General features: G+C 38.3%; 1 protein-coding gene across 10 annotated transcripts in view; it reads right to left on the bottom strand.

Moving 5' to 3' along the window:
• The window catches only part of VPS8 (VPS8 subunit of CORVET complex), a 363874-nt gene that overhangs the window by 182714 nt on the left and 153408 nt on the right, over positions 1 to 27752 (bottom strand). For all 10 annotated transcript variants that reach the window (XM_074404642.1, XM_074404643.1, XM_074404644.1 and 7 more), the window contains 7 exons: positions 26379 to 26459; positions 23617 to 23787; positions 16721 to 16795; positions 15618 to 15653; positions 14645 to 14735; positions 14184 to 14230; positions 12907 to 12996 (listed from right to left, as the gene is read on the bottom strand). In XM_074404642.1, the coding sequence (XP_074260743.1) occupies positions 12907 to 12996; positions 14184 to 14230; positions 14645 to 14735; positions 15618 to 15653; positions 16721 to 16795; positions 23617 to 23787; positions 26379 to 26459 (591 nt within the window). The remainder of the gene's footprint in view (positions 1 to 12906; positions 12997 to 14183; positions 14231 to 14644; positions 14736 to 15617; positions 15654 to 16720; positions 16796 to 23616; positions 23788 to 26378; positions 26460 to 27752) is intronic.

Raw genomic sequence — 27752 nt, 5'->3', positions numbered from 1 at the left:
ACAGCGGACAGAATTATTTATAACTGCAGGGTTTGTTAACAGATCGATCATGATTTGGAAGGCATTGAGAGAAGTCTGTAGCTCCTAGGTTTCTGTTTTAAGTTATGGTTGAATGAAGAGGTCACAAAATGAGATAAGCAATGTGGGAGGAGGTGTTAGAAGGAAGAAGCTAAGTGCAATCTGGTGCATAGCAGATTTGAGGAACACCTTTACTTTGATGTTGAGTGACAAGAAATTGAGCATAGTAATCTGAGCAATGATTTAGTTCTTCCTTCTTGAAAGCCTATATCCTGTAGATATCTGTGGCTGTGCGCCCTTCTGATTTTAAACCTCAGTGACTTCTCCTGAATCCGTCTGTTTCTATCCTCCGATCATTTCATAAATATCGGTCTTCCTAAAGATTCAGTCCATTGTCGACTGCGTTCATCTCTATTGTCCTTGGACAATTTTATTTCTATTTATTGCTTCCTCTGATAACTCAGAAATCTGAAATTCTAACCCAGATATTTCAGACTGACCAGGCATGGTGGCTCATGCCTGTAATCCCAGCACTTTGGGAGTCCGAGGTGGCCAGATCACCTGAGGTCGGGAGTTTGAGACCGGCCTGACCAACAGGGAGAAACACTGTGTCTACTAAAAATACAAAATCAGCCAGGCATGGTGGTGCACGCCTGTAATCCCAACTACTCAGGAGGCTGAGACAGAAGAATCGCTTGAACCTGCGAGGCAGACATTGCGGTGAGCCAAGACTGCGCCACTGCACTCCAGCCTGGGCAACGAGAGCAAAACAACAGCTCAAAAAAAAAAAAAAAAAAAAAATTCACAATTACATAAAAGGAATTATACTTCATGACCAAGTGAAGTTTATTCCAGAATGCAAGACTGGTTCAATATTCAAAAACCAGTTATAATGCACCATATCAATAGCCTAAAGAAAAAAAAAAAAATCACATGATCATGTCAATTACATTAAAAAAGCATCTGACAAAATCCAGTATGCATTCATGAAAACTCTCTTAGAAAAACCGTAAGAGAGGGGGAACTTCCTCAACTTGATAAACGGTAACTACAAAAACCCTACAGCTAATATTATACTTCATGGTGAAAATGTGACTGTTTTTACCCTAAGACTGGGAACAAAGCAAGGACGTCTGCTCTCACCGCTCTTCAATACAATGCTAAAGCTTTAGCCCCTGCAACAGGCAAGCAAAGGGAAACAAAGAGCACACAGATTGGGAAGGAAAAAATAAAACTGTCTCTCTTGGCAGATGACATGATTGTTCACATAGAATATCCCAGGGAATCTACAAAAAGCCTTCTAGAATTAATGAGTGCTACAAGATTGCAGAATATAAGTTAAGCATTCTATATGCCATTACTGAACATATAAATCCAAAATGAGAATTTCAATACTATTTATAACTGCTAAAAAAAAAAAAAAATAAAAAAGAAAAGAAACATTCGGTGTAAATCTAAAAAACCATGTGTAGCACCTGCATACTAAAAACTACAAAGAAATGAAATAAATGGAAAAACTAGGAGACTCAGCATAGTAAAAGTATCAATTCTCCTCAAACTGATATGTTTAATGTAATTTATATCAAAATTGCCACAAGACTTTGTGTAGATATAGACAAGATTATTTCAAAATTTATGTGGAGAGGCAAAGAAATTAGAATAGTTGAAACAATTTCCATAAAGGAGGAGGAATCGATCTACCCAATTTCAAGACTTACGCAGCTTCAGTTATCAAGACTACATGGTACTGGCGGTGGGATGGGCACAGAGATCAGTGGAACAAAATAGGGAACCGAAAAAGCCCTGCGGGATTTTTGACAAAGCTGGTAAAGCAACTGGTGGAGGGAAGAAGGAAAGATTATTTTCAACAAATAATGCTGGAGTAGAGGACCTTCCTAAAACTGAGATTCTTAAAAAGCTGCGTCCTCAGTGAAAGGAAATTAGAAAAAATATACAGAGAGAGAGATATCCATACACACACAAAAAGGAACTCCAACCTCAGTCTCATAGCTTATGTCAAAATTAACTCAAAATGGATCACACATTTAAGTGACACAAAAAACTAAAAACCTTCTAGAAAAAAAATAAAAATAAGAGAAAATCTTCAGGATCTCAGGCTAGGCAACAGTTTCTGAGACTTGCTTTCAAAAGCACAATCTATACAAGGAAAAGGTGATTGAATTGGACTTCATCAGAATTAAAACCTTTGCTTTGTAAAAGATCCTGTTAAGAGGATAAACAGAAAGCTAAGAACTAGGAGAGCTATGCCCAATAAAGGACTAGTGCCTTGAATGTGTTAAAATTCCCAAAATTCAACAGTGCGATGAGAAACAATCCAGCTAGAAGAGAGGCAAAATCCATGCAGAAGCATTTCACAAAAGAAGATATACACGTGGCACCAGGCATGGTGGCTCACACTTGTAATCCCAGCACTTTGGAAGGCTGACGCAGGCAGACCACTGAGGTCAGGAGTTCGATACCAGCCTGACCAACATGGAGATACCCTGTCTCTCCTTAAAATACAAAAAATTAGCTGGGTGTGGTAGCGGATGCCAGTAATCCCAGCTAACTTGGGAGGCTGAGGCAGAAGAATCCTTGAACTCAGGAGGCAGAGGTTGCAGTGAGCCAAGATCACATCATTGCACTCCAGCCTGGGCAACAAGAGCGAAAGTCTATCTCAAAAAAAAAAAAAAAAAAAAAAAAAAAAAAAAAAAAAAAGGATATATATGCGGCAAATAAGCACATGAAATATAGCTATAAAAGGGTAAAATGAGGAATCCATGTGGTCATGAAAATGTTCTGTGTCTTCACCTTATCACCATCAATATCCTGGTTACGTGACGAACTATAGTTTTACAAGGCAGTCTCTTATTGGGGAAAACTGGTTTGAGGGTATGGGATCTCTTTGCATTATTTCTTGCAACTGAATATGAATCTACAAATATCACAAAATTACAAATTCAATTTAAAAAAGAAAACAAAATACATATAATCCTTATGTATGCCACTAACTGTTCCTAACTCACTTAATTAAGGCAAAACCATCCAAATTAACACTTTCAATCTGGCTTCTTAAACCAGGTCTTTATCAATTTTGAACACTTAAAACCATAAGTAAAACAGTGTATTAGTCAAAGCCAAATCTATTTCCACTATTATAAGCTTTCCTTCCCAGAATCAGATTACAGAGAGACAAATTATATTGTCCAATGGGTAATCCCTGATGGCAATCTCTTGGATGCCTGAAAATGAGCTATGTGGGATCAGGAGCTCTCCATCTCTCCACTGGCAAGGGCTACACAGACTCAACTTCCTACAGAATCTTCACAGAGTGGCCTTGCTCCACAGAGGTAGGCAGCTGGCATTTCCAGGACTAGCATACAACCAACCATCTTGAGTAGCTGGTGCCCAAGCTCAGATAATATCCCTCTAAACTCATTTGGAAGGCTCCTCTCATGAGAGCCCTGAAAGACAGCAGAAGCAAAGCCCTCAGTCCATCCCCCAGACCCAGTCTGTATAAGCCTCTCTAAGAAATGCTGAGAGATCAAGGGCTTTCGAGATAGACAATGTGAGCAATGCCTGCTTTAAGAATATTAAGAATATTCCACTCAGTCTCAAAAGCTTGCAGGATGCAAGAAATCACTGAATTTGGGATCTCCAAAATCTAAAAAAAGAAAACAAGTAACTACTTCTTTAATCTCTTCTTCAGTGTATGACCCTAAAATTGGCCAAAAAAGATTGCATCTCATCAGTTATTCACGTATAATTAAGATTTATTAAAGAAGGCAATGTGAGTATGCAAATAAAAAACTGAGCTGACAGATAACCTAAATTTAAGCCTGTCAATGGTTTGAGTGACTGAATAGGTCATTTTATTGCATTGTGACTATCTTACCATCTGTGAAGTAAAGATATAATCTCTGGTTTTCCCTATTTCATGGGATGCTTTGAAAAGAAATAACAGATGCAGATTCCTTTGCTTTTTGGAGCAATGATACTAATTCTCTTAATTTATATTTTAAAATTCTACCAGATAATGAAAACTTCATTGTGTGAAAATGATTCAAAATTATATATACATATATATGTACAGACACACACACACACACACACACCCCAAAACAGATCAACATATCTATCTACACACACATATACACATACAGATAAATCTCCATGGGCTATCAGAGCTAGGCAGCTGGTATTCCCACAACTGGTGTACAAACATCCCAAGCAGTAATATAGATGATCTCTCTGTATGGATATGTGTGTATGTATTTTTCTTGTCTTTTCTCATGTATGATGATAAAATAATCTAGGAAAGACCTGACTCGTCAGAACCAGCACTTTAATCCAGCCTCAGGGATAGGGCACAGTGCTAGTTTTCCTTTCCTCAAATCTTCTCAGAGGAAGCATGGGCTAGACAAGGAAAGTTTCCACCGCCTCTCTGTGTTTGGCTTTTAGTCACTGTCCACTCTTTGAAATTACCTCTTAACGCAAAAATATATGCCTACAGGTGCTATAAAAATAGCCTTGAATTATCTGACCCTTAAAGAAATGTTAAATGAAGCTGGGAGGAAAGCTTAGTAATGATTAATATAAGGCTTCATTAAGATCTTTTAAGCCAAGCATGGTGGTTCACATCTGTAATCACAGCACTTTGGGAGGCCGAGGTGGGTGAATCACCCGAGGTCAGGAGTTCGAGACCAGCCTGGCCCACACGGCGAAACCCCGTCTCTACTAAAAGTACAAAAATTAGCCAGGCATGGTGACAGGCACCTATAATCCCAGCTACTCAGAAAGCTGAGGCAGGAGAATAGCTTGAACACGGAAAGCTGAGGTTGTGGTGAGCCGAAATTATGCCATTGCACTACAGCCTGGGCAACAAGAACAACTCTTCTCTCAAAAAAAAAAAAAAAAAAAAAGATCTGCCGGGCACCGTGGCTCCTCCCTATAATCCCAGCATTTTGGGAGGCCGAGGCAAGTGGATCACGAGGTCAGGAGTTTGAGAGCAGCCTGGCCAACATAGTGAAACCCCGTCAACACAGTGAAAAATTGGCGGAGTATGGTGGCGGGCACCTGTAATCCCAGCTGCTTGGAAGGCTAAGGCAGGAGGATCACTCAAACCCAGGAGGCCGAAGTTGCAGTGAGCCGAGATTACACCACTGCATTCCAGCCCAGTCAAGAGTTCGAGACTCTGTCTCCAAAAAAAAAAAAAAAAAGAGATCTTTTAAAATTTTATTTTTCAAATCCTTTAAGCTTGATTCACATTACATCATTAAAATGTCTCATGTTTATACTTCTACCTTGTCTCAAAAACAAATAAATACATACATATTAAGTATAGCAAAATGAAATAACCCAAAATACTGCTTCCACAGTTAACCGATTAGTTTCCTAGTTTGAAAACACTGCTGGCAACTCAAATCAGTCAATCATTCAGGTTTGTTTGCCATGGTTACGCTAAAATTCATTTGTATGTTCTTTTTCCTACATTTCGGTATCTTTCCAAAACTTGTAAATTACTGAGTCCTCTCTATTTCAAAGTGAGTTACATAACAACACGTTGGCCTGAGATGATCGAAGAACAAACTGGGGGAGGAGACATAGCGCAGCACAGTGTCGAGGCTCCTGAGCCAGACAGCGGGCGTCTATCTATGGTGCTTCTATTTACTGGTTCAATGATACCGAGCAAGCTCCTCAACCTCCTGTGTGTCTATGTACTCTGCAAAATGGAGGTAAGTAATAACTGCTCCTCAAGTATGCTACAAGGATTAAATAAGATGGCCATCAGGCACATAGCACACGACGACGTGAGCCATGATTACGGCATATGTGTTGCAAATACTAAGTTCTACATTTGGTTCTTAGTTCAAACCTCTTAGAGTTACATTAAAAACATACCTTCAAGGCAAGCACTGTATACAACATAAATTCATATATATATTTAAAATTCCCTCAACAACTATTTATCAAGAACACTAAACCAGATGCTGGGAATATGGTGACGACAAAAATCAGACATGCTCCTGAACCTACACAGGTCCCTAAATATACACAGGCTAGCTGCAGAAGACTGACACTGAATGAATAACTTCGGTGCATAGTATTTTAGAAAGAAATGGATCCCGGTTAATCCTGGGGACAGTTACACTGAGACCTGAAAATAAGCAGGAGCTAGTTGAGCTACAAAGAAATGAGACAGGACTTTTTACACAGAGAGAACCATGTGGACAAAGACCCTGGGTTAAGAGAGAACCGGGGCGTTAAGAAGCTGAAAAGAACTCTAGTATAATAGGAGTATAGAGAGTTAGAGGCAGTTAGGCAAGCATAGACCACATGGGGCCTTAGAAAATGTTAGGGAATTTAGTCTCCACCTCAGAAACAACAGGAAGTCCTTAAAATATTTTAAAATTAGGAATGCATCAGGCCGAGTGTGGTGGCTCATGCCTGCAATCCCAGCACTTTGGGAGGCAGAGGCAGGGGGATCACCTGAGATCAGGAGTTCAAGATCAGCTTGGCCAACATGGTGAAACCCCATGTCTACCAAAAATGCAAAAATTAGCCTAGTGTGGTGGCACACACCTATAATCCCAGCTACTTGGGAGGCTAAGGCAGGAGAATCGCTGGAACCCAGAAGGCGAAGGTTGCAGTGAGCCTAGATGGCACCACTGCACTCCAGCCTGGGCGACAGAGCAAGATCTCAGAGAAATATAAATATATATATATATTAGGGAAGCATCATATCTAGATTTTTATATATATATACATATTAGGGAAGCATCAAATCTAGATGTGAGCCACATTTCTCTCTGGCTGCTGTGTAGAAAGTGGAATGAAGTACAGTAAGAATGTACAAGGAGATCAGTTTGGAGAATTCTGTAATATACCAAGAGGTAGATGACGGGCGCTTAGACTAGGATAGTGGCAGAATTAACAGCACTGTGGAAACAGATTAGAGAAACAGTCAGGAGGCAGAAAAGACAGAAACAAGTAAAAGACAAGAATCACTCAGTTCGCTTTAGGTGCACGGTGGATCCACTCACTAACACTAACACAGGAATCCTCAGAATCCTCAGAAAAGGCTTTGTGAGGAAACAGTCATTGAGTCTGAGGTATCTACAAAACATCCAAGCAGAAATGTAAATGGGTCTTGCTCTATCACCTAGGTTGGAGTACAGTGGTGTCATCTTGGCTCACTGCAGCCTCGACCTCCCAGACTCAGGCAAACCTCCCACCTCGGCCTCCAGAGTAGCTGGGACTACAGCTGTGTACCACTGGCTAATTTTTGTATTTTTAAAATTTTTTTATAGAGACAAGGTTTCACTGTGTTTCCAAGGCGGTCTCAAACTCAGGGATCCACCTGCTTCGGCCTCCCAAAGTGAAGAATCCTAACATTTCTTGGTTTCTGGTTTCTGGGGTTCTAGGTGTGAGCCATCATCCCTGGCCAGAGACAACTCTTGTGAGACGTCTGGCTCTATAAAGGGTGGGTGAAGAAGAAAGCACAGGATATTAGAGACAGCGTGGAGCAAAAAAAGGATGTGTTTGCTGCATGACTTAGTTTTAGGATGGGAAACACTTGAACATAGATAAATGCATATGAGGAAAGCCAGAAGACAAGGCAGGTCTCGAGATATATGAAGCAGAAAACACGTTAACTCCTTTTTATCCTACTGTAATAGTTACGATACAAATAAATTAAAAATATAGGTTGAAATATTTTCTTAGATAAATAAAAGCCACAAGCTGTCCAAAATGTTACAAGATCCAAAAGTCATCTTCTATAACTAAGACAGGACAAACACTGACTGATCCTCGGAGAAAAGCAAAACTAGTGAAGGCACCTCACCAAGGGTAAAGATTAAAACTCAGGCAGCAGGCAGGAGGCGCCACCTGCTGGTCAAACAGATTCTCAGTATTCTGACTGACAAACCCGTCAGGAATTTCAGCTAACTAGTACTCTACTGGAGGTTACTTATGTCTCGCATGACAGCTACTTGAGACGTACAGAATCTGAGTTCCACCCACTGAGTAAAAAAAAGGTATTTTAAAAACACTTCTATCGGCTGCTCCTCCTGCCTTTATTTGAATATGTTCCGTAATAAGAGACGCATCTTACGGGTGTGCTTTTGCAGTGGCTGGTACTTGTTCCTTTCTGTGTTTAGTGTTTCTTTCAGGAGCTCTGTAAGCACCTGTAACAACCCTGCATGACCCGCACACGTATCCCAGAACCTAAAGGAAAACAAAATTAAATGAAGAGACGCATCTTATTTTAAAATGTTTAAAATGACCAACTGGTACATCATGAGTAGGTCATTTTAAACTGAAACGCATCTTCTCCCAATTGCATCTCACCTATATACTGGGCCTTCCCTCTGCAGCAATACGACTAATCCCACAGGACAGCCTGCCACCATCTATAGGCAGGCATGTCTCCACTTGCTTTCTCCTCAGATTAAACAACTCAGTATTTTTTTTAACTGTTGTTTTTAAAACCTTCCACCATCTCAGTTGTGGGATGTGGCTGGGTTTATTGACAGCCTACAAAATGCCTTAGCGGTTTTATTTCAAACAGGCTGCCCAGTAGTACTAGTACTTTCCTTTATCTGGGCCTTAACACTATTGGCTCATAGTAAGTTTGTGGTCAACTAAAATCCTGTCCAGCTAGATCTTCCCAATCCAGTACTCACATAATTTGATTACATGAATCTAATGAATCAAAGTCTTGATGTTAATCTTCATTAAATTTCATCTCATGATGATTCTGATTGCACTTTCTTGTCAAGATCATTTTGAACCTTGATTCTTGGCGCTAGATTTGACAGGCCAGTTGCTAAATCTTCATCCAAATTAATGATAAAGATTTGGGTATGAGAGTCCTGGGCCAGTCACGGTGGCTCATGCCTATAATCCCAGCACTTTGGGAGGCTGAGACAGGTAGATCACAAGGTCAGAAGTTAGAGAGCAGTCTGGCCAACATAGTGAAATCCGGTCCTTATAAAAATACAAAAAATTAGCTGGGTGTGGTGGTGTGCACCTGTAATCCCAGTTACTCGGGAGGCTGAGGAGGAGAATAGTGTGAACCTGGGAGGCAGAAGTTGCAGTGAGCCGAGATCATGCCATTTTACTCCAGCCTAGGCAACAGTGTGAGACTCTGTCTCAAAAAGAAAAAAGACTGTCTCTGAAAGAGTCCTAGGATGTAATTAATAAATACTAAGCCACCAAAGAGTATTTTGGGGTAGGGATATTTATCTAGCTGCAAATCTATTTACTATTTACTAATCCATTTTAGCCACAAAGATAATGGAAAAATTAGGCAAATGTTTTAATGAAATCAGTTATATAACAGGCATTCCAGGAATACACTATTTTCATATTCCTTTCAAATAGGTAATTATATGAGTTTAACATGGTTGTTTTGAGGTGAATTCCAGGAAAACATTCACAAATTACATGGGGAATGTCAGCAGATAGGCTCTAAAGTCCACTGTACTTTAAAAAGCACTTTAAGAGTCAACCTATATAATTACTTCATGACTAAATACGATTAAACACTTAAAACAACAGATTGGTGGCTGACAGTGCATGCATTTCGCCCATCCTAATGCACTGAAGGTCACATTTTCCAGAAGAAAACTGTCCTCCTGAATGGAATAAATTGTATCTCCCTGAATATACTTCATACTTAAGAATGTCTTATTTGAAAACTGACCCAAAGTTACTTGCAAATGATTCGTGTTTCAGATTATTTCAACAGTATCATGGGTTATAATTCTACTGAGTCTTGAGAGTTGAACAATCACAATGAAATTACATATTACATATGGTAGGCTTCAGTTTTTTAATACGCTTATCTGGACTTTTCCACTTTAAAACCATTCTCTGTGGTCATGAAAATGGAGTCAAAATAAGGAGCACTGTTCTATGGTACAGGGTGGCAGTCTGGATGTGAACCCTGAAGCCCACTGCTTGAATTCAAATCCTAGCTCTCCCATTTATTAGCTCTGTGACCTGGAACAAATCATTTAACCTCTTTGCCTTGACATAATTTACAAATGTGAATAGTAACAGTAGCCACCTTACAAAGTTGTGATAAGAATTCAATGAGTTAATAAATATCTATGAAGGGTCTGTAACAGTGCCTGCTACACAGTTAAGTGTTAAACAGTTTAGATGCTCGCTGTAATTCTCATTCTTGGTCATTTTATTAACATCACCCCTTCTCACACATCTTCTCCCTGTGCTTGCTCTTAAAGTAACAGTGTAGTACAATGATTAGTTAAGAACTGGGCTCTGAAGTCAGAAAGACCTGGATATGAGTCCTGGCTTCACTATTTACTGCAGTATTGCTGCAATCTTACTGAGGGGATTAAAAATGACATCTACTCTCTAAGGTGGTATTTTGTGCTCCGTGGTATTCTGGTAGGCACAATCTGGACCAAATCATTCTCCTTTCTGATAGTCTTAGAAGTTCATGGTACTTTTCGTATGTATCTTTAGTTATATGCCTTTTTCCATATTTATAGATGTTCTGTGATTGGCAGTTAGAAGCTTTCTTTAACATTACTTTCTCCTTGAATGGTCAAAATTTTAGAATTTCCTGTTCTTTGTGAACCCATTCTTTTTTTGGAGCCTGTAACCATGTGACTATGCCCTTATTTTTTCTGAGATGTTTGCTTTCTAAAGGACAGAACTCATGCTCTGTATATTTTTCATTATTATGATTGTGAAAGTGGTAATTTTTCTCTCAAGGGTCTATCTCTTCTACTTCCCTAACCATTAGGAAAAATTAAATCCAGAATAATAGTTCCCTCCATTGTTTCCTTTACCTCCTATGAGACTAAATCACTGATATATCAAAATGTTATCGGACACTCTTACCAAAAGAATGAAACCTCTAACAGGTAGCTAGACGGTTACACAGCACACTACTACTAACACTTTCTCTGCATGTTCTGCAATCTGCATCAGAACCACCATCCACAGCTCCTGTCATCTGAGATTCTTCGCAATTTCTCCATCAGAACATCACCTTTGCTCCTTTCATCTTTTAGAAAGAAGCTCTCTGCCACGTTTTCCCCCAATATGGTGGTTTCTATATTCTCCACACACAGGCACACACTCGTTCCATTCACTCCTCCTAGTTTTTTCTACTAGATAATCTTTTTCGACAAAGTGTACCTTCCAATGGCCAGAGTTCCTACAACCTCTTGGTGACAGGTACACTCTTGTTACAACATTCAGTTTGCTATCTATACTGCACTGGGATACACAAGTATTTATACATAAGGTATTGTTTCCAAACAGTTTGGTTTCCAAATGCTTTCTACCATATGTCTTCTTCCTAAGTTATTTATTTTTATAATTTTATCTAGGCATATTTTTCTTCCTCTACTGATAAATTTAAGAAGAATCCAGCCAAACAGAGTAGTAACAGTTACTACCAGAAGCTCACTAGTGTGGTATTAAACAGTACAGTTCAGGAAGCCAAATGCCTCTCTAATACCCATCAACTCTCAGCCGCCATGTCTATTCTTGTCTTCCAATGGTATGAGCAGCAAGTAGCATATGAAAAGACAGGACCTGTGCCTGCTCTTCAGAACTTTGAAATCCCGAGATTTCTTCTAAATATTTCCATTAATGTAAACAAACAAACAAACAAACAATTATCCTGACTAGACTACAAAGTTTAAGATAGTAAAGATCATGCAAATTTTACTCACTATTGCCCAGTGCCAAGTACATATTAGACCACAGGAGGCACACGTTAGCCAAATCCTGCCCAAAGCCTGCTTCTGTTTTGTTCACAGCTAAGAATGGACTTTACAATTTTAAGGGGTTGTTTAAAAAAAAATCAAAAAGAAAAAGATGTGGCCGGGCGCGGTGGCTCAAGCCTGTAATCCCAGCACTTTGGGAGGCCGAGGCAGGTGGATCATGAGGTCAAGAGATCGAGACCATCCTGGTCAACATGGTGAAACCCCGTCTCTACTAAAAATACAAAAATTAGCTGGGCATGGTGGCGCACGCCTGTAACCCCAGCTACTCAGGAGGCTGAGGCAGGAGAATTGCCTGAACCCAGGAGGCGGAGGTTGCGGTGAGCCGAGATCGTGCCATTGCACTCCAGCCTGGGTAACAAGAGCGAAACTCCGTCTCAAAAAAAAAAAAAAGAAAGAAAAAGATGTGACAGAGACCACTGTCGCCTGCAAAGGCTAAAATCTGCCATCTGAGTCTTTTTAGAAAAAGTCTGCTGACTCCTGTATTGAACACTCAAATGTTTGTTAAAAGAGGAGGTAGGGAGAGGGACGGGAGCAGCAGGAACGGGGAGCAGAGATGTGTGACACGTATGACCAGAGAACACTGCGAAAAGAACAGGCTGCGTAATAAATACCATACGGATCTGTAAAGTGCTTCCTGCTTCCATTTTCATTAAGTTTCAAGATAAACTAAAGGTCTTTCATTAGCATATTTATAGATCATATATATATATGCACATATATATATTAATTGATCTATTATTCTTAAGTCACAGGTGCTCCTAGGAGAACTAAATTTAAACCTTGGCAGTATTAAATAACTTAGTTAATGTAAATATTAGTCACCAGCAAGACACCATAAAGTGTCAATTTACAGGAAAGGATCTTCACACGTAGATCCTTTTCTTCCACATAGCACTAAACAGCTAAGTGCTGAGTAACACTCCACAGCGTTTTACTTCTCTATACCTATTACTTCAAAAGGTATCATTTAGAATGTTCCACAGCCCTGAAATAAAGTTTTGAATACTAAAAAATATTCAACCAAAAATGAAAGTCACATTCTCAAGTAACATAAAAAAGCAACATAAGCCCTCCTCCAGAACGCTGTCTACTGGAAGCACATGCAAACACGTACCTGAAAATGCTGCTCCATCACTTGGATTTTTCCTTGGTCTGGGCACTTTTTCAAAGCTCGATCTGCATAATGGAATAGGATTTCTACCATCTGTAAGAAAAACAGCCTGGCATAGGCATTAAAATATATCTCTAAAGCTTTTCAATATTTATGTGGCCCTCCTAAATAACACAGAATTAGAATCTGTTATTGTATTAAAATTATAATTGAAAATTTTAGTGGCTTTATTAGCAACTTTTTAAAATCTAGTCTCGTTTCTTTCAGCCTCAGGGCTAGAACTAATTTGCTAATCTTTCTTAAGAAATATCTCCATGTTGTAGACCTCAGTAGTATCCACACTGCTCAGGAAATAAACATGCAAGTTCTTCAGTAACCCTCTGCTGCAGGCGTTTCCCCAAAGAGCACAGATGAGCAAATCATTTGGAGTCTAAGGAGTGACCAATTTCTAGCCATGTTTTCTATAAATGTTTACACTAATTTGGAATATAATTTTTACCAGTGCATTTACACAACAAAAGGAAGGGAATTCTGTGGTCAATTAATTCAGCTTAGTCTGGATTAGGAACAGAAGGTCAGTATTAAATATTAGCATCAATTGTATTGATTATGATTAATAATAACATTAAAACATTAACCCTCTCTGCTAGTTCTGGGCAACACCAACATTTGCACATACAGTATTTCTCATAATTACTAGTAAGTTCATAAAAACTGACAAACGTCAATTTTCTGTGGGCTATTACTTGGTTCAGAAATAATCCAGATTCCTGGGTTTTCTTCCTCCTCCTTCCTGCTGTCTTTTGGCTATGTACTTTATTATCTTCATAAGAGTAAGCAAGGGAAAACAGAAAAGGTGATTAAGAAGGAATTTAAAAAGGATTCAAGATGACACAGAATTCTAATCTGACTTTTTTTTTTTAGATACAGGTCTCACTCTGCCGCTCAGGCTGGAGTGCAGGGGCACAATCATAGCCCACTGCAGCCTTGAACTCCTAGGCTCAACTGATCCTCTGGCCTCGGCCTTCCAAGTAGCTAGAACCACAGGTGCACATCACCATGCCTAGCTATTCTTTTTTGATTTTTGGAGAGAGGGGGTCTTGCTATGTTGCCCATGCTAGTCTTTAACTCCTAACCTCGTGTGTGTGTGTGTGTGTGTGTGTGTGTCTGTGTGTGTGTAATACACTCTCTCCTAGATTGCAGCCATGCCCAAAGATATTAGCAAATGGCAAAAGCAAATGTGTACTATCTTCTACTAAAGACCCTATTAAAATACTCACCCGGTCTGCAACAATCGCCTTTCGCTTGCTGACATCCCCTGATAACCCTGCAGAGAAGGAAAATCCAACAAAAACAAAAGTTAGTCCACATCTTTAGGAGTGGAACTATGTCGGTTTCCTATTCATAAGATGTGTAACAACAGGTATAACTGTAACAATTCTTAGGTATCAAAATGTTGGATAATACGCCATAATAGGAACACCTCAAATCTATGGGACCAGATAGCACTTCTCTTTCGTTCTAATAGCAATTCCCTTATGAAATAATCTAAAACTAACTCTTTAATTTCCATACCCTCTCTTTGTCATGAACCTTCTTAACTGAAAGTCCATAAGGTTTAATAGCATCCTGTTTCTCAACGCTGGAGCACTCAGCTGAAAGTGCTCTGAGTGTTCAGCACGGCCCATTGCCTCCACTCCAGGAGAACCACGCCCACCACGCTGCTGTTCCGTCGACTCACCCACGACTGCTTTTGCTTTTCCTTCATGGAAAGACCATGCAAGGGCCAAGGCTTCTGTAAGACAGTCTTGTTTCAGGAGATGATCCACTCTCTAAAATGGAAAAATGAGAGAAAGCAGACCCCTCTGTCTGACCAGTCACCAGTCAGAATTCCTACACCATCTGGCATCTTTCCAGAAGTTGCTGCTTAGTGGCTAAAATTGTTTTGATAGCTATGCGAATACCTTATTTCAAAGAAAAATATCTTAAAGCACTAGATGGTATAATGATATAATGACTGTATAGGCTAGTATAGACAGCCACAGGGCCTAAATATGAAAAGAAGAAATAGCTGGAATGTCTAGCAGAAATGGCTCGTTGTTTATCACAACATTCATTTCCCTCTCCCTGGTAGTAATAACCCCAGGTTTATTGGAGACAGCAATAGATCAGCTGAAGGACATTTCTAGCACTACCTTGTAGCCGCTGGGAACAATGGGACTAAGCTCTGGCTAATGAGAAGTGAAGTGCTGTCTGGTATTTCTGGGATGTCACCTTACGAGGCAGGAGACAGCCTTTATTTTTCCCTTTCCTCCTTCCTGAAATGTGGCAACAGCTGGAGCTCTAGCAACCACATGAATCATAAAATGACCCTGAGAGCAGAATTCAAAGACAAAGACGGCAGAACAGGATCGCATGCTCGGGCCTGTGGAACTCCTACAATACCTGCGGACCGCCTAGCTCCAGGTTGCTTTGACATGAGACAGAAATCTTGTTTAAGCCACTATTATTTTGAATTTTCTAATACACGCAGCCAATCTAATTCTCACTTACACAGTCAGTTCTGGCAAATCAAGTACCTAACAGCTAACATGGTTTTCATGTACGCTTCTGAAATTAAGAAGCTTACCAAACAAGATTCTCAAAGTCAAAACAGAAATGTTAAGAAGCTACCAATTCAGTAGCTCTAACATGTGCAATTACTTTGAGCTCACCTCTCTCCAGCTCCTCAGCATCATCACATAAACAGACTGGAAAGTAAAGACATGGACATTAAGATGATCGACTTTAACAGACTTCTTTAGGAGACACATTTGTCCTAGTCCCACATCTCATTTGACATCTTTTTCAGTAAAAACATTTCATACTACAATTAGAAGTGTATCTTAGAATTTACTAATGGGTCTTCAAGAACTCTTTTTTTTTTAAGACAGTCTTCGCTCTGTTGTGCAGGCTGGAGTGCAGCAGCACGATCTCGGCTCACTGCAACCTCTGCTTCCAGGGTTCAAGTAATTCACATTCCTCAGCTTCCCAAGTAGTTGGGATTACAGGCACCTGCTACTACTACTGGCTAATTTTTGTACTTTTACTAGAGACAGGGTTTCGACACGTTGGCCAGGCTGGTTTTGAACTCCGGGCCTCATGTGATCTGCCCACGGTGGCCTCCCAAAGTGCTGGGATTACAGGCGTGAGCCAACACACCTGGCCTACAACCCACATTAAAGAGTAAGTCAAATACTTAAAGGTCTACAGTCCAAGGGGTTAATCCACGGACAAACAGCAAGGAAGGCCCAAGCTCACTTCCCTCCACTGACTTGGCAATATTTTGGTTAAATTTTAATAATGAAGGAATGTTTCTCCGTATTTTTTTTAAAGCACATGAATAAATTGAGATAAACTAAGGTACAAGAAGTTCCTATTCCAATGATACTATTCTAAGTCAAATACCTCAATGCATTTTAATCAGCATCCTAGACTGATCTAAGCTAACAGCCACCTTAATTACATGACAAATATCCATGATTAGGTAGCTGCCTGGTCATGAAACCATCAATGTGAAGAAAGCTTATAAAAGCGTATCTCTGAATCAAGAAAATAAGCCTTCTAGTAGCCAACACCTAAACAAAGGTAAAGATTATGTCTAAAAGTGGAGGAAAAAAATTAACTAAAAACCATGACTACCTAACCACAAAGTGTTTTGGATAAGTGTTGATCAATATTCACTTTGCAATACACTGCCCTCTTTACCAGGAATCTCCTTCAGCCTCAACTGTCCTGATACATAACAAATACCAACCCGCAGAGTGAAAGAGCTTACTTTTGTTCCCAAATAAAAGATCTGACCACCATAGCTACTGATGGATTGATAACAAGCCTTCTCTCCAACCAAAGCCTGGAAAAAAAAAATACAAAAAAAGGTAAAAATTACACGCACTGGAAGTCTTATTAAGTTTTAAAGACTGTCAACTATAGAGACAACATTTTAGGTCAGTGTAGTTTCACCCCGTGAGTGGGAGATTAAACTGATGTCAATCATCAGTTTGACAGCAGAAGTGACAGAAAAAAAAACAAATTCTCTGCTTATGTATATAGCCTTTTAATTTTCAGAATAACGTGGAAAAGGGAGGAAGAATGCCAACTTTCAAATCCAAAGGAAAACTGTTGCGTCCTGCCCATGTTGGATGACAAATTGTCATCCAACAAAGAATGGGGCTGATTGAAAATGGCACTTCCAAGTTCTTTGAAATAAATATCAACATAAAACCCAAGAGGAGAGCAGATAACAAAGCAGCAAGGAAGATGGGAGTCAGCAGAGCAGCAAAACAGAAGAGAAACTCATTGATAATCTGGGTTGCAAATCTTGGCGCTGCCACTTACATACATTTGTATAGTGTGAAACAACTTTCAAACCTTTGACAGTCTTCTCATCTTTGAAAAACCTTGCAAAGTTTCTCTAATGCTTAAATATGTTAATACTTAAAAATCTCCCAAAATATATGTGGTCAGTAACTGGTGGCTATAACTTTTCTTAGCTTTTTATTGTGGGAATTTTAAAATCTAAACAGAAGTAGAAAGAACAACTGAGTCATCCCTGAATGTATCTATGAACCAGTAGCATCAATGACCAACTCGTCACCAATCTTGTCTCATCTGTAATTTCCACCACTTCCCCAGGACACAGGATAATTTTGAAGTGAATCCCAAATTTTGAGTACTGCACTTATAAAAATTCAGTACACATTTTTAAAAAGAGTCCTTTTAAACATAATCACAATTCCATTAACATACTTTTAAAAATCAATAATCATTCCTCAATATTAAATATCCAATCAGTGTTTGGATTTTAAATTGTCTCATAAATATCAAATGCTGTTGAGCTTTGTTGTTTTGCTCTTAGACATTTCATTTTTCTGAACCAAGATCTAAAAAAGGTTCACTATTGGACCTTATAAGTTTTCTCTAATCTATAGGTTTTGCTTCCATCTCTCTCAATCCTTTATTTCTCTTGAAGTTCGCTTGTTGAAGAAAGCTGAAACATTTATTCTGTAGTTTTCCACTACTTGGATTTTGCTGACTGTATCCCCAGGGAACTGCATAACATGTCTTCCACATCTTCTCAAAAGGAGAAAAGGAGACTTCATCAGATTCAGGGTGGTTTTTTTTTGTTTTTGTTTTTGTTTTTTTGTGTGTGTGGCAGTGTTACTTTAAGGATGTTAGCTACATATAGGACTTTAGTAGATGCCCTTTATTATCAGGTTAAAGAAGTGTCCTCAATTCCTAGTCTGCTAAGAGTTTTTATCAGGAATGAATATTGAATTGTGTCAAATGTTTTTTCTGCATCTATTGAGATAACCTTATGGTTTTTATTCTTCAATCTATTAACACAGTAAATAACACTGATTTTCAATTTTTTTTTTTTTTTTTTGAAACAGAGTCTTGCTCTGTCATGCAGGCTGGAGTGCAGTGGCACCATCTTGGCTTTACTGCAACCTCTGCCTCCAGACTCAAGCGATCTTCCAGCCTCAGCCTCCTGAGTAGCTGAGACTATAAGCACGTGCCACCATGCCTGGCTAATTTTTGTTATTTTTTGCAGAGACAAGGTTTTGCTGTGTTGCCCCAGCTGGCATCAAATTCCTGGCTTCTGGGACTACAGGTGTGAGTCGCCACACCTGGTCAATTTTCAAATGTTAAACAAGCCTTGCATGCTTTGGATAAACACCATTTGATCATGATTTATTGCTCGTTTTATACATTGGTTTCTATTTGCTAATATTTTGATAAGGATTTCTGTATCTGTGCTCATGAGAATATTGGTCTATACTGTTCTTTATTACAGTATCTTTGGTTTTACTATCAGAGTTATGCTAGGCTCATAAAATGAATTAAGCTCCCTTCTCTTATTTTGTAAAAGATGTTTTTGTGTAGAATTTGTATTATTCTTTCCTTAAATCTTTGGAATACTTCACCAATGAAGCAATACGGGCCTGGAGTCTCTTTGCAGAAAGATTTTTAATTACAAAATTATTTAACAAATATATGACCACTTAGATTTTCTATTTCTTTTGGAGTCAGTTTTGGTAATTTGCGTATTTTAAGGATTTTTTTCTATTTCATCTAAAGCTGTTGAACTTATAGGCATAAAATTATTCCTATTACCCTCTTTTATTTACACACTATACTGTATAGTAATGTCAACTCTCTCATTCCTGATATTGGCAATTGTATGTTCTTTTTTTCTTGGTAAGTTTTGCAGGAGGTTAATCCATTTTATCCGTCTTTCAAAGAACCAGCTTTAGGTTTCTTTGAGGTTTCTCTGTTGTTTGTCCATTTTCTACTTAATTGATTTGTGCTCATCTTTATTATTAATATTTCTTCTTTCAGTCTTTTTTTTCTGTTTAATTAAGAGAGATGCTTAAATAATTGATTTCATAAATATTTCTCCCTTTTTTTTTTTTCTTTTTTTTTTTTTTGAGACAGAGTTTCGCTCTTGTTACCCAGGCTGGAGTGCAATGGTGCGATCCCGGCTCACCGCAACCTCCGCCTCCTGGGTTCAGGCAATTCTCCTGCCTCAGCCTCCTGAGTAGCTGGGATTACAGGCACGCGCCACCATGCCCAGCTAATTTTTTGTATTTTTAGTAGAGACGGGGTTTCACCATGTTGACCAGGTTGGTCTCGATCTCTCGACCTTGTGATCCACCCGCCTCGGCCTTCCAAAGTGCTGGGATTACAGGCTTGAGCCACCGCGCCCGGCCAATATTTCTCCTTTTCTAACAGAAGTATTTAATACTATAAATTATCCTCAAAAATGATTTAAGTGTAGGCCACAGATTTTGATATTTTGTATTTCATTTTCATTCAGCTCAAAATAGTTTCTATTTTTCTTTGTCATTTATTCTTTGTCCATGGATTATTTTAAAACGTTGTTTAACTTCCAAATATTTGAGTTTTCTCCAGATTTATCCTGACAATTCCGGTATTTTCCAATTTGTTGAATTTTGGTTTCATCCTAGAGGGTGTGAAGTCGGATCACATGTACTCAATACTGATGATAGCTTCATTTGCAATTGAAAAAAACTGCCAATTTGCTTTTATTGAGTGGAATATTCTATAAATGTCAATTAGGTCCAGTTGGTCAATTGTGTTTTTTTCAAGTCTTCTATATCCTTAACGATTTTCCATGTACTTATTGTATTAATTACTGAGACAAGCTAGTACATTTCTCACTATAATTATGGATTTGTCTGTTTCTCCTTTCAGTTCCATCAGTTTTGGCTTCACCTGCATTACAGTCCTGTTATTGGGTGCTTAAATTTTTAAGATTGTTTTCTCTTCTTGATTAATTAACCTGTTTACTATTTTGAAATTTCTCTTCATCTCTGACAATATTCCTTAATCTGAAATCCACTTAGACTAGAATTAATATAGACATTGTCATGATTAGTCTTTGCATGATCTTTTTCCAACCTTTTAACTTACACATGTTTTTCGGTAGACAAAATGCAGGTTTAATGTAGAGTTTTTTGTAGATAGTATGTAGTTGGTTCTTATTTTTTCTAGTCTAATAATCTCTACCTTTTACTTGCAATGTTTAGAATCACTGATATGGTTGGGTTTAGATGTATTATCTTACTAATTGTTTCTTACTAGTACAATCTTTTTTTTTAAGAGACAGAGGCTCACTCTGTCACCCAGGCTGCAGCACTGGTGTGATTAAAGCTCACTGTAACCTTGAACTCCTGGGCTCAAGCAGTTCTCCTTTCTTGGCCTCCCAAAGTGCTGAAACTAACAGACATAAGCCACTGTATCTTTTTAAAAATATTTCTTTGTATTTAATATTTTTTAACATTTCATTCTGTCACTATTAACGACTTACTAGTTTACCCTTTTTTAGTGATTATAGTTTACAATGTGCAACTTATCTCAGTCAACATTTAAATAATATTTGACACACATTATAAGAACCTTACAATGATGTACTTTCACCTCCTACATCCTGGCACTATGTACTATTTTTGTTATATATATTGCTTCTATCTATTATAAACTTTACAACACATTATTTTTGTTTTAAACAGTCAATTGCTTTTGTTAAACAACAGTACTGAGATATAACTGACACCATAAAATTCACTCACTAGACACACAATTCAATGATTTTTTTTTAGTAAATTTACAGTTGTTTGGCCATTATCAAAATCCATTTTGAGAACATTATCATCATTCTTCAAAGATCCTTGTACCCATCTGTAGTCAATCCCATTCCTATCTCCAAACCCAGGTAATCGCTAATGCACATCTGTCTCTGTAAATTAAATTCCCCTTTTCTGGACATTTTATCCCAATAGAATTAAACAAAATGTACTATTTTTGCGTGTCTTCTTTCACTTCATATTTCTGAGGTTCATCCATGTTGCAGCCAAGTATCAGCTGTCATACCTTTTACTGTGGAAGAGTATCCTATTAAATGGCTATGCCATATTTTGTACATCCATTAACCAGTTGGTGAATATTTAGATTGTTTTCACTCTTTGGCTATGAAGAATAATACTGCCATGTATGTTCATATACAAGTTTTTATGTTAGCATGTGTTTTCAACTTCTTTGGGAACATACCTAGGAGTAGAACTTCTGGGTCAGATTGGTAATTCAATGTCTAACTTTTTTTTTTTGAAGTCAGTGCCTCACTCTGTCACCCAGGCTGGAGTGCAGTGGTGCAATCTCAGCTCACTACAACCTCTGCCTCCCAGGTTCAAGTGATCCTCCTGCCTCAGCCTCCCAAGTAGCTGGGATTACAGGCACCCACCACCACTCCCAGCTAATTTTTTGATTGTCTGGATTTTTAGTAGAGACAGGGTTTCACTATGTTGGTCAGGCTAGTCTCAAACTCCTGACTTCAGCAATCCACCCACCTCAGCCTCCCAAAGTGCTGGGATTACAGGCATGAGCCGCTGCACCCGGCCATAGGTTGTTTCTCTTCTTTATATACCTAGCAATCTCTAATTGGTGGCAGACATTGTGAATTTTACCTTGTTGGTTTCTGGATCTTTCTGCATTCCTATTAATATTCTTGTGCTTTGTTCTAGGAGATAAGTGATTTGGAAATGGTTTGATCCTTTCTGGTCTTTTAAGATGTGTCAGTTGGGACCCATGTGGCATTTATTCTAGTCCTAATGAGGCAAGATGCCTCTGAGTACTCTACCCAATGCCCTGTGAATCACGAAGCTTTCCATTCTGGCTGCTGTAACAAGCACTGTTTTTAGCCCTGTGTGAGCACTAGACATGGTTCCCCCTAAACCTTTCAAATGGCTCTTTCCTGGTCCTTGGGCAGCTTCCTCATGCATTTGCTGATCCGTAGTCTGAGGAACACTCAAGGGGGACTCTTTCATAGTGCTCTTTTCTCCAGTACTCTGTCCTACAAACTCAACCCAATCTTGTCTTCCTGCAATCTAGACTCTGTCTTCTCAACTCATGGAGTCTTCCATACTCCAGTTGGGTTCTTCCATAGCCCAGACGCTCTCTCAAGGCTGGAAATTAGGACAATCATAGAGTTCACATCATTTGTTCCCCATTTTGTGAGAGATTGCTGTCCGTCATCACAGATGTTCAGTGTCTTGAGAACTGCTGTTTTTTTCTTCTTCTTCTCCTCCCGCTTCTCCCCCTCCTCTCCTTCCTCCTCCTTCAGTTTATTTCAAGCAGAAGAGTAAATAGAATCCCCGACAACTCTATCTTGGCTAAAAGTACAAGTTCAAAGTCCACTGGTATTTTTAATACCATTCAAACACAAGAAAATAACAGTGTGGAACAGTAATTATTATTATCACTTAGTGAATTATATTGCACTACCATTTCTTACTCTGACTTTCCTTGGTTTTTAAAGTGGGAGGCTGGAAGACTCTTTCATATATATTTTATGCTCTGAAGTTATAATAAAGATTTGAGCAAAGCCTACACATCATGCTGTAGTCACTCATTAAATATGATCATCATTACTTACTTTTTTTTTTTTCAAAAAAGTATCCAAGGAAGTCTCACAATGGTCTAAACTTCCTAAAGATTCATGGTTTAGGAACATGAGATCACAATTCAAGGTGACTGAACTATAAACTATCTGTGGAAATTGCTTAAAGCCATTATTGCAGTTGCTTAGTGATACAAAATTAATGCTAAGACCATCGCTTTGCTGTGCCTTCCTTCTCTCTAGCCTCCTACATTTCATCTATCACCTATTTCTAAAATACCTTCTTTCTCTTAAAGCCATCTTTGCCTTTTAATACCCACAGCTACCATACCTGTTCAAGCCTTTATCATTATCACTCAAATATTTTCAAAGCCTCATAAGGTACCTATCTGCAGTTATTTACCCCTTAAATCTATCAGGCTTATCACTGCCAGGTTAAGCTTTCTGAAAATATTTTGATTTTACAGTTTCTCAAAAATTTTCCATTATACTTCATTATTTTTAGTATGAAAATTAAAACACTTTGGTATTAAGTAAAATAAGTCACATTTCTGAATAGAAGGGAACAAAATTTATTGTTTTAGCTTGTGTTCCTAAACACTTAGAAGCACATCCACACCCACTTGAACCTAGTGGCTTTTAAAGAAACACTTCAGGAGAGAAAAAGATAACACCCCAGAGTTCATATTTCTAAAACAACTGCAACAAAATACCACGTTTATCAATGCAATGCCAAGACAACTGATTATCCTCACCAGTGCCTGGCTAACATTTCCTCCAGTGGCCAGTGATTTGAAATGGCTACTGTTGTAGACCAGCTGAACTTCTGAGATCTCCACTGTCTCCAGTTCCTCTTGTGTTTGCCGATCAATCACATGCAACTTCTCTACGCTGTCCAGGAGCACAACCGTGCGGGAATTTATCCACTGTAATTCAAGCACACAGCAAAACAAAAGTGAGACCACACCCGCATCATCATTTGGGTTGAGAAGAAAGCTTGGCTGCTCAATTAAACTACACTGAGGACTTTATCCATTTAACAATTTACAAGGCAACACAATCAACGCCAGAACTCCGCAGTGACAGCCCAGAGAGCAGTAAGGAGGTAGAATACACTATTGACTTTTCAAAGTGTTAACAATGACACTTTCATAGTGTAAAAGATGACTGAAGCTGTAGGTAGATTAGAGCATATAGTTTTTTATAAAAGATTTTTAAAAGCAATTGGCACAAATGACTTCAGTATCATGACAAACTCAGCATTTCTAGTTTTTCTGATATTGCCGCAACAAAAGAACAAAGTAAAGCTGATAAACCTAGCAGGTCAAAGGACAATCGTTAGCACTGAAGGAATACATATTTTAAAACATATTAAAATGAAAGAAAGCTATTTTAAAAATCTACTTCCTTCAAAATCTCTCTTAAAATTATGAGAGTTCTTTGTTCTATGTCTCTGTATCTCCCAAATGTTCTTTAATAAGCACTACTATAATTTTAAAAGTACTAACAATAATAACTTTAAAAATCTTCTGAAGGATGCCATTTTAACAAATTTCTTGGGTTATGTATAAAATCAGATTACTTATTTTCAAAAATTTTGGGGGGGAATTCTATTCCTTTCCCAAGAAATAAATCTTCAAATCCGTTCAATTAGGACCCAGAAGTAGCCAGAGCTGTGCTTCCTCTGCACTTTATGTCTCTGGTATTCATGCTGGTATATTTGTATGTTCTAGTCTATGTCATCAGATATTCTTTGCATAATGCCCAATTAAAGATAACCAAGTTGAAAATAGATTTTCTTCTAACATATGCTAAAAATAGACTCTATTCCTGCCTATTAGCCACTCTAAGGGAAGAGTTTGTTCCCCTCTCCTCCTCCAAAAAATCTCTTTCAGAAAACAGGGAGTTTGATATGCAAATCTTTTACACAAAGCTCTTACAAATTATTTTATTTGTAAGAATAAAATATTTATTTGTGCTCTCTAAATTATTTTACTTAGAAAAACAAAGTATTTTCTAGGAAAAAATCACATTATTTAGCCTCATACAACTTTCATCAGTGCTAGCTCTTAGGTACTTCCAAAGGTCACCTGGTTAAATGAAAACAAGAGAAGAGCAGACAAAAACGAACCTCAATAAGTCTAGTAATTATTCCCGAGATTAGACCCACAGAGCTGAAAGTGTTGACATTGCTGTAAATAAGCCTTTTAAGGGTAATTTACGAAACGATGCAGTTCATGGTCACACTATGGATATGCTACGGGGTCACTAAAAACACCAACTGTCGTATTGTGAGAATGGTTACTTATGGCTGGGGAAAAAATTTTCCAGTCACAAACTTGTGCGGATTTTTAAAGTACTGTATCTCGAACATCTGAAACAGAAGCGAAGATGATAAATTCTGAAAAGCTGTGCGAGACGATTCAACAAGACAGCTCTGGTGATGACAACAATGATGTCTGCTAAGAGTCTCAACAAAATTATTTCATAAAATGTGTATGAATTATTTCTAAACAATTGTGAGTTAAAAATGTAATGTACAATTAATAAATCATGTAAAGAAAAGTTCTATTTCTTCTATATCCTACAAAAATTACACAATTTCAAGTTGGGGAAAAAAACTCTTCTTTAGTCTTTTTATGAGAAAAATGACTTCTATTTATGCCTATACTCATGCATCTGCAGAATGTTTTACTGGACCCCAGACACTGACGTGCTAAAATGTACTAATGATGGGAACACAGAAATATTATAATTACCCTGTTCTCAAAATTAACAAGCTGTTTGAGAGAGAAAAAATAAAATTTGATACAAAAAGAAATCTCTCTTTTTAAACCAAGAAGTCACTCAGGATTGGGAGGCATGGTAGAAGGAGAACTCTGCAAAGCTTTTAGCCACAAGAAATTAAGACAAGCTCAAAAATACAAAAAATGTTTTACAGGGAAAACAGGGCAATGATCCTCAAAAAACTCACCTAAATACTTCGGAAGCCAAACTCCCCCTTGAGCTAAACCAGATATGAAATTTCTAATCCTGCCTGTGTTCAGCAGGACACAGGCTGAAGGCTGAAGGGCAGTAATTAGTGGCATCACACCACATTCCGACTTTATTCAATATAACTGGGACTTCAATCCCCTCTCTCTCTCTCTCTCTCTCTCTCTCTCTATGTGTGTGTGTGTGTTTCTATACAGATACAGATACACACACACACATATACACATACTTTTTTTTTTTTTAAGAGACAGGGTCTCACTATATTGCCCAGGCTGGAGTACAGTGGCTAGTCACAGGAGTGATCACTGAGCACTACAGCCTCGAACTCCTGGGCTTAAGCTATCCCACCTCGGCCTCCCAAGTAGCTGGGACTACAGGCACGAGCCACAGTGCCTGGCTGTCCATATTTCATATGATCTTAAAGGTAATAATTCTTGGCAGAAATCCTGGCAGCTTTAATATACCATAGATTTGGGACAATTACATGAAATAAATGGGGATATTTAATTTGAATAATACTCACAGTAAAGTTGATGAGGTCATAGTATAGGTGAAGATGCTTTTGCTTAGTAACATGTATTGCTCCAGATTCATCTCTCTTTACCTGATGATGAAATAAAAACAACCTAAAAAACCAGCTACGGTTTGAGGGACTTTTTAAGATATTTAATTATACTCCACCTAGAGTATCACATTTACCCATTATCCCATTCACTGTAGATAAGCCAAAAAGATTAATAATTAAATGATTATGAAAAGATTAATAATTAAATGATTATGAAAATTAAAAAAAAATTATTTGTTCCATTATTTACACCAAAATGCACGGCATATCTGGGAGTGGTCTAGTTGTCAGTATCGAAAAATGCTGTGATATAATAATTCAAAATCTAACTTTATCACATCAATGACTATAATTAAAGTACAAAAAGGAACGGTGACATGGTGTGAGGAAGTCAAAAGTTCAAGAAAGAAGAAAAGATGCTGCAGTGATATAAACCAGACTTTCCTGAACTATAATACTATTCTGAGAGGACTTCAAAAAGTTCATGGAAAATGCACACCATGAAAGAAACTATGCACGGATCTCAAAAACTTTTTGCACCAAAATAAACTCACGTTAACTTGTTTTAACATGTCTGAAAAGGATCTAGCTTGAGGCATTAAGCAGGGTAAGACATCAGTTTGAAAAGAGCCCCAAAGAGCAACTAATTTTAGCAGAATTTATAGATTCTGCTAAAATTGAATCAAGGACAAACATGGAATTTATGGTGAAGCTTTGGTGGGAGAATAGTAAAATCACTGATGTTTAATAAAAGTTTCTGGGAACAATGCCCCCAGAGAAATAATGGGTAACTTGGTTTAAGAAGGAACGAGATGATGTTACAGATGAAGCCTGCAGCTGCAGACCATACTCATCAATTAGTGAGGAAAAGTATTCATCTTGTTCGTGCCCTAATTGAAAGAGATCAATGATTAACAGCAGAAACAACAGCCACCACCACAAACATCTCAACCAGTTCAGCTTACACTGTTCTGACAAATTTAAGTTGAGCAAACTTTCTACTTGATGGATGCCCAAACAGTTGTGCCCATATCAGCTGCAGACAAGAGCAAAGCTTTCAATGGGGATTTTAAACATGTGGAATCAAGATCCTGAAGCACTTCTTTGAAGAACTGTAACAGGAGATAAAACATGACTTTACCAGTGTGCTCCTGAAGAGACGGCACAAGCAAAGCAATGGCTACGAAGAGGCAGAAGTGGTCCGGTCAAAGCAAAAGCAGGCCAGGCCAGAGCAAAGGTCATGGCAACGGCTTTTTTGTTTGTTTGTTTTGTTTTGTTTTCTTGAGACAGAGTCTTACTCTGTTGCCCAGGTAGGAATGCAGTGACGCGATT

The sequence above is a fragment of the Saimiri boliviensis genome, chromosome 8 (assembly GCF_048565385.1).
Source record: "Saimiri boliviensis isolate mSaiBol1 chromosome 8, mSaiBol1.pri, whole genome shotgun sequence".
NCBI lineage: Eukaryota > Metazoa > Chordata > Mammalia > Primates > Cebidae > Saimiri > Saimiri boliviensis.
The sequence above is the reverse complement of the archived record's forward strand: the minus strand, read 5'-3'. Positions and strand labels throughout refer to the sequence as shown.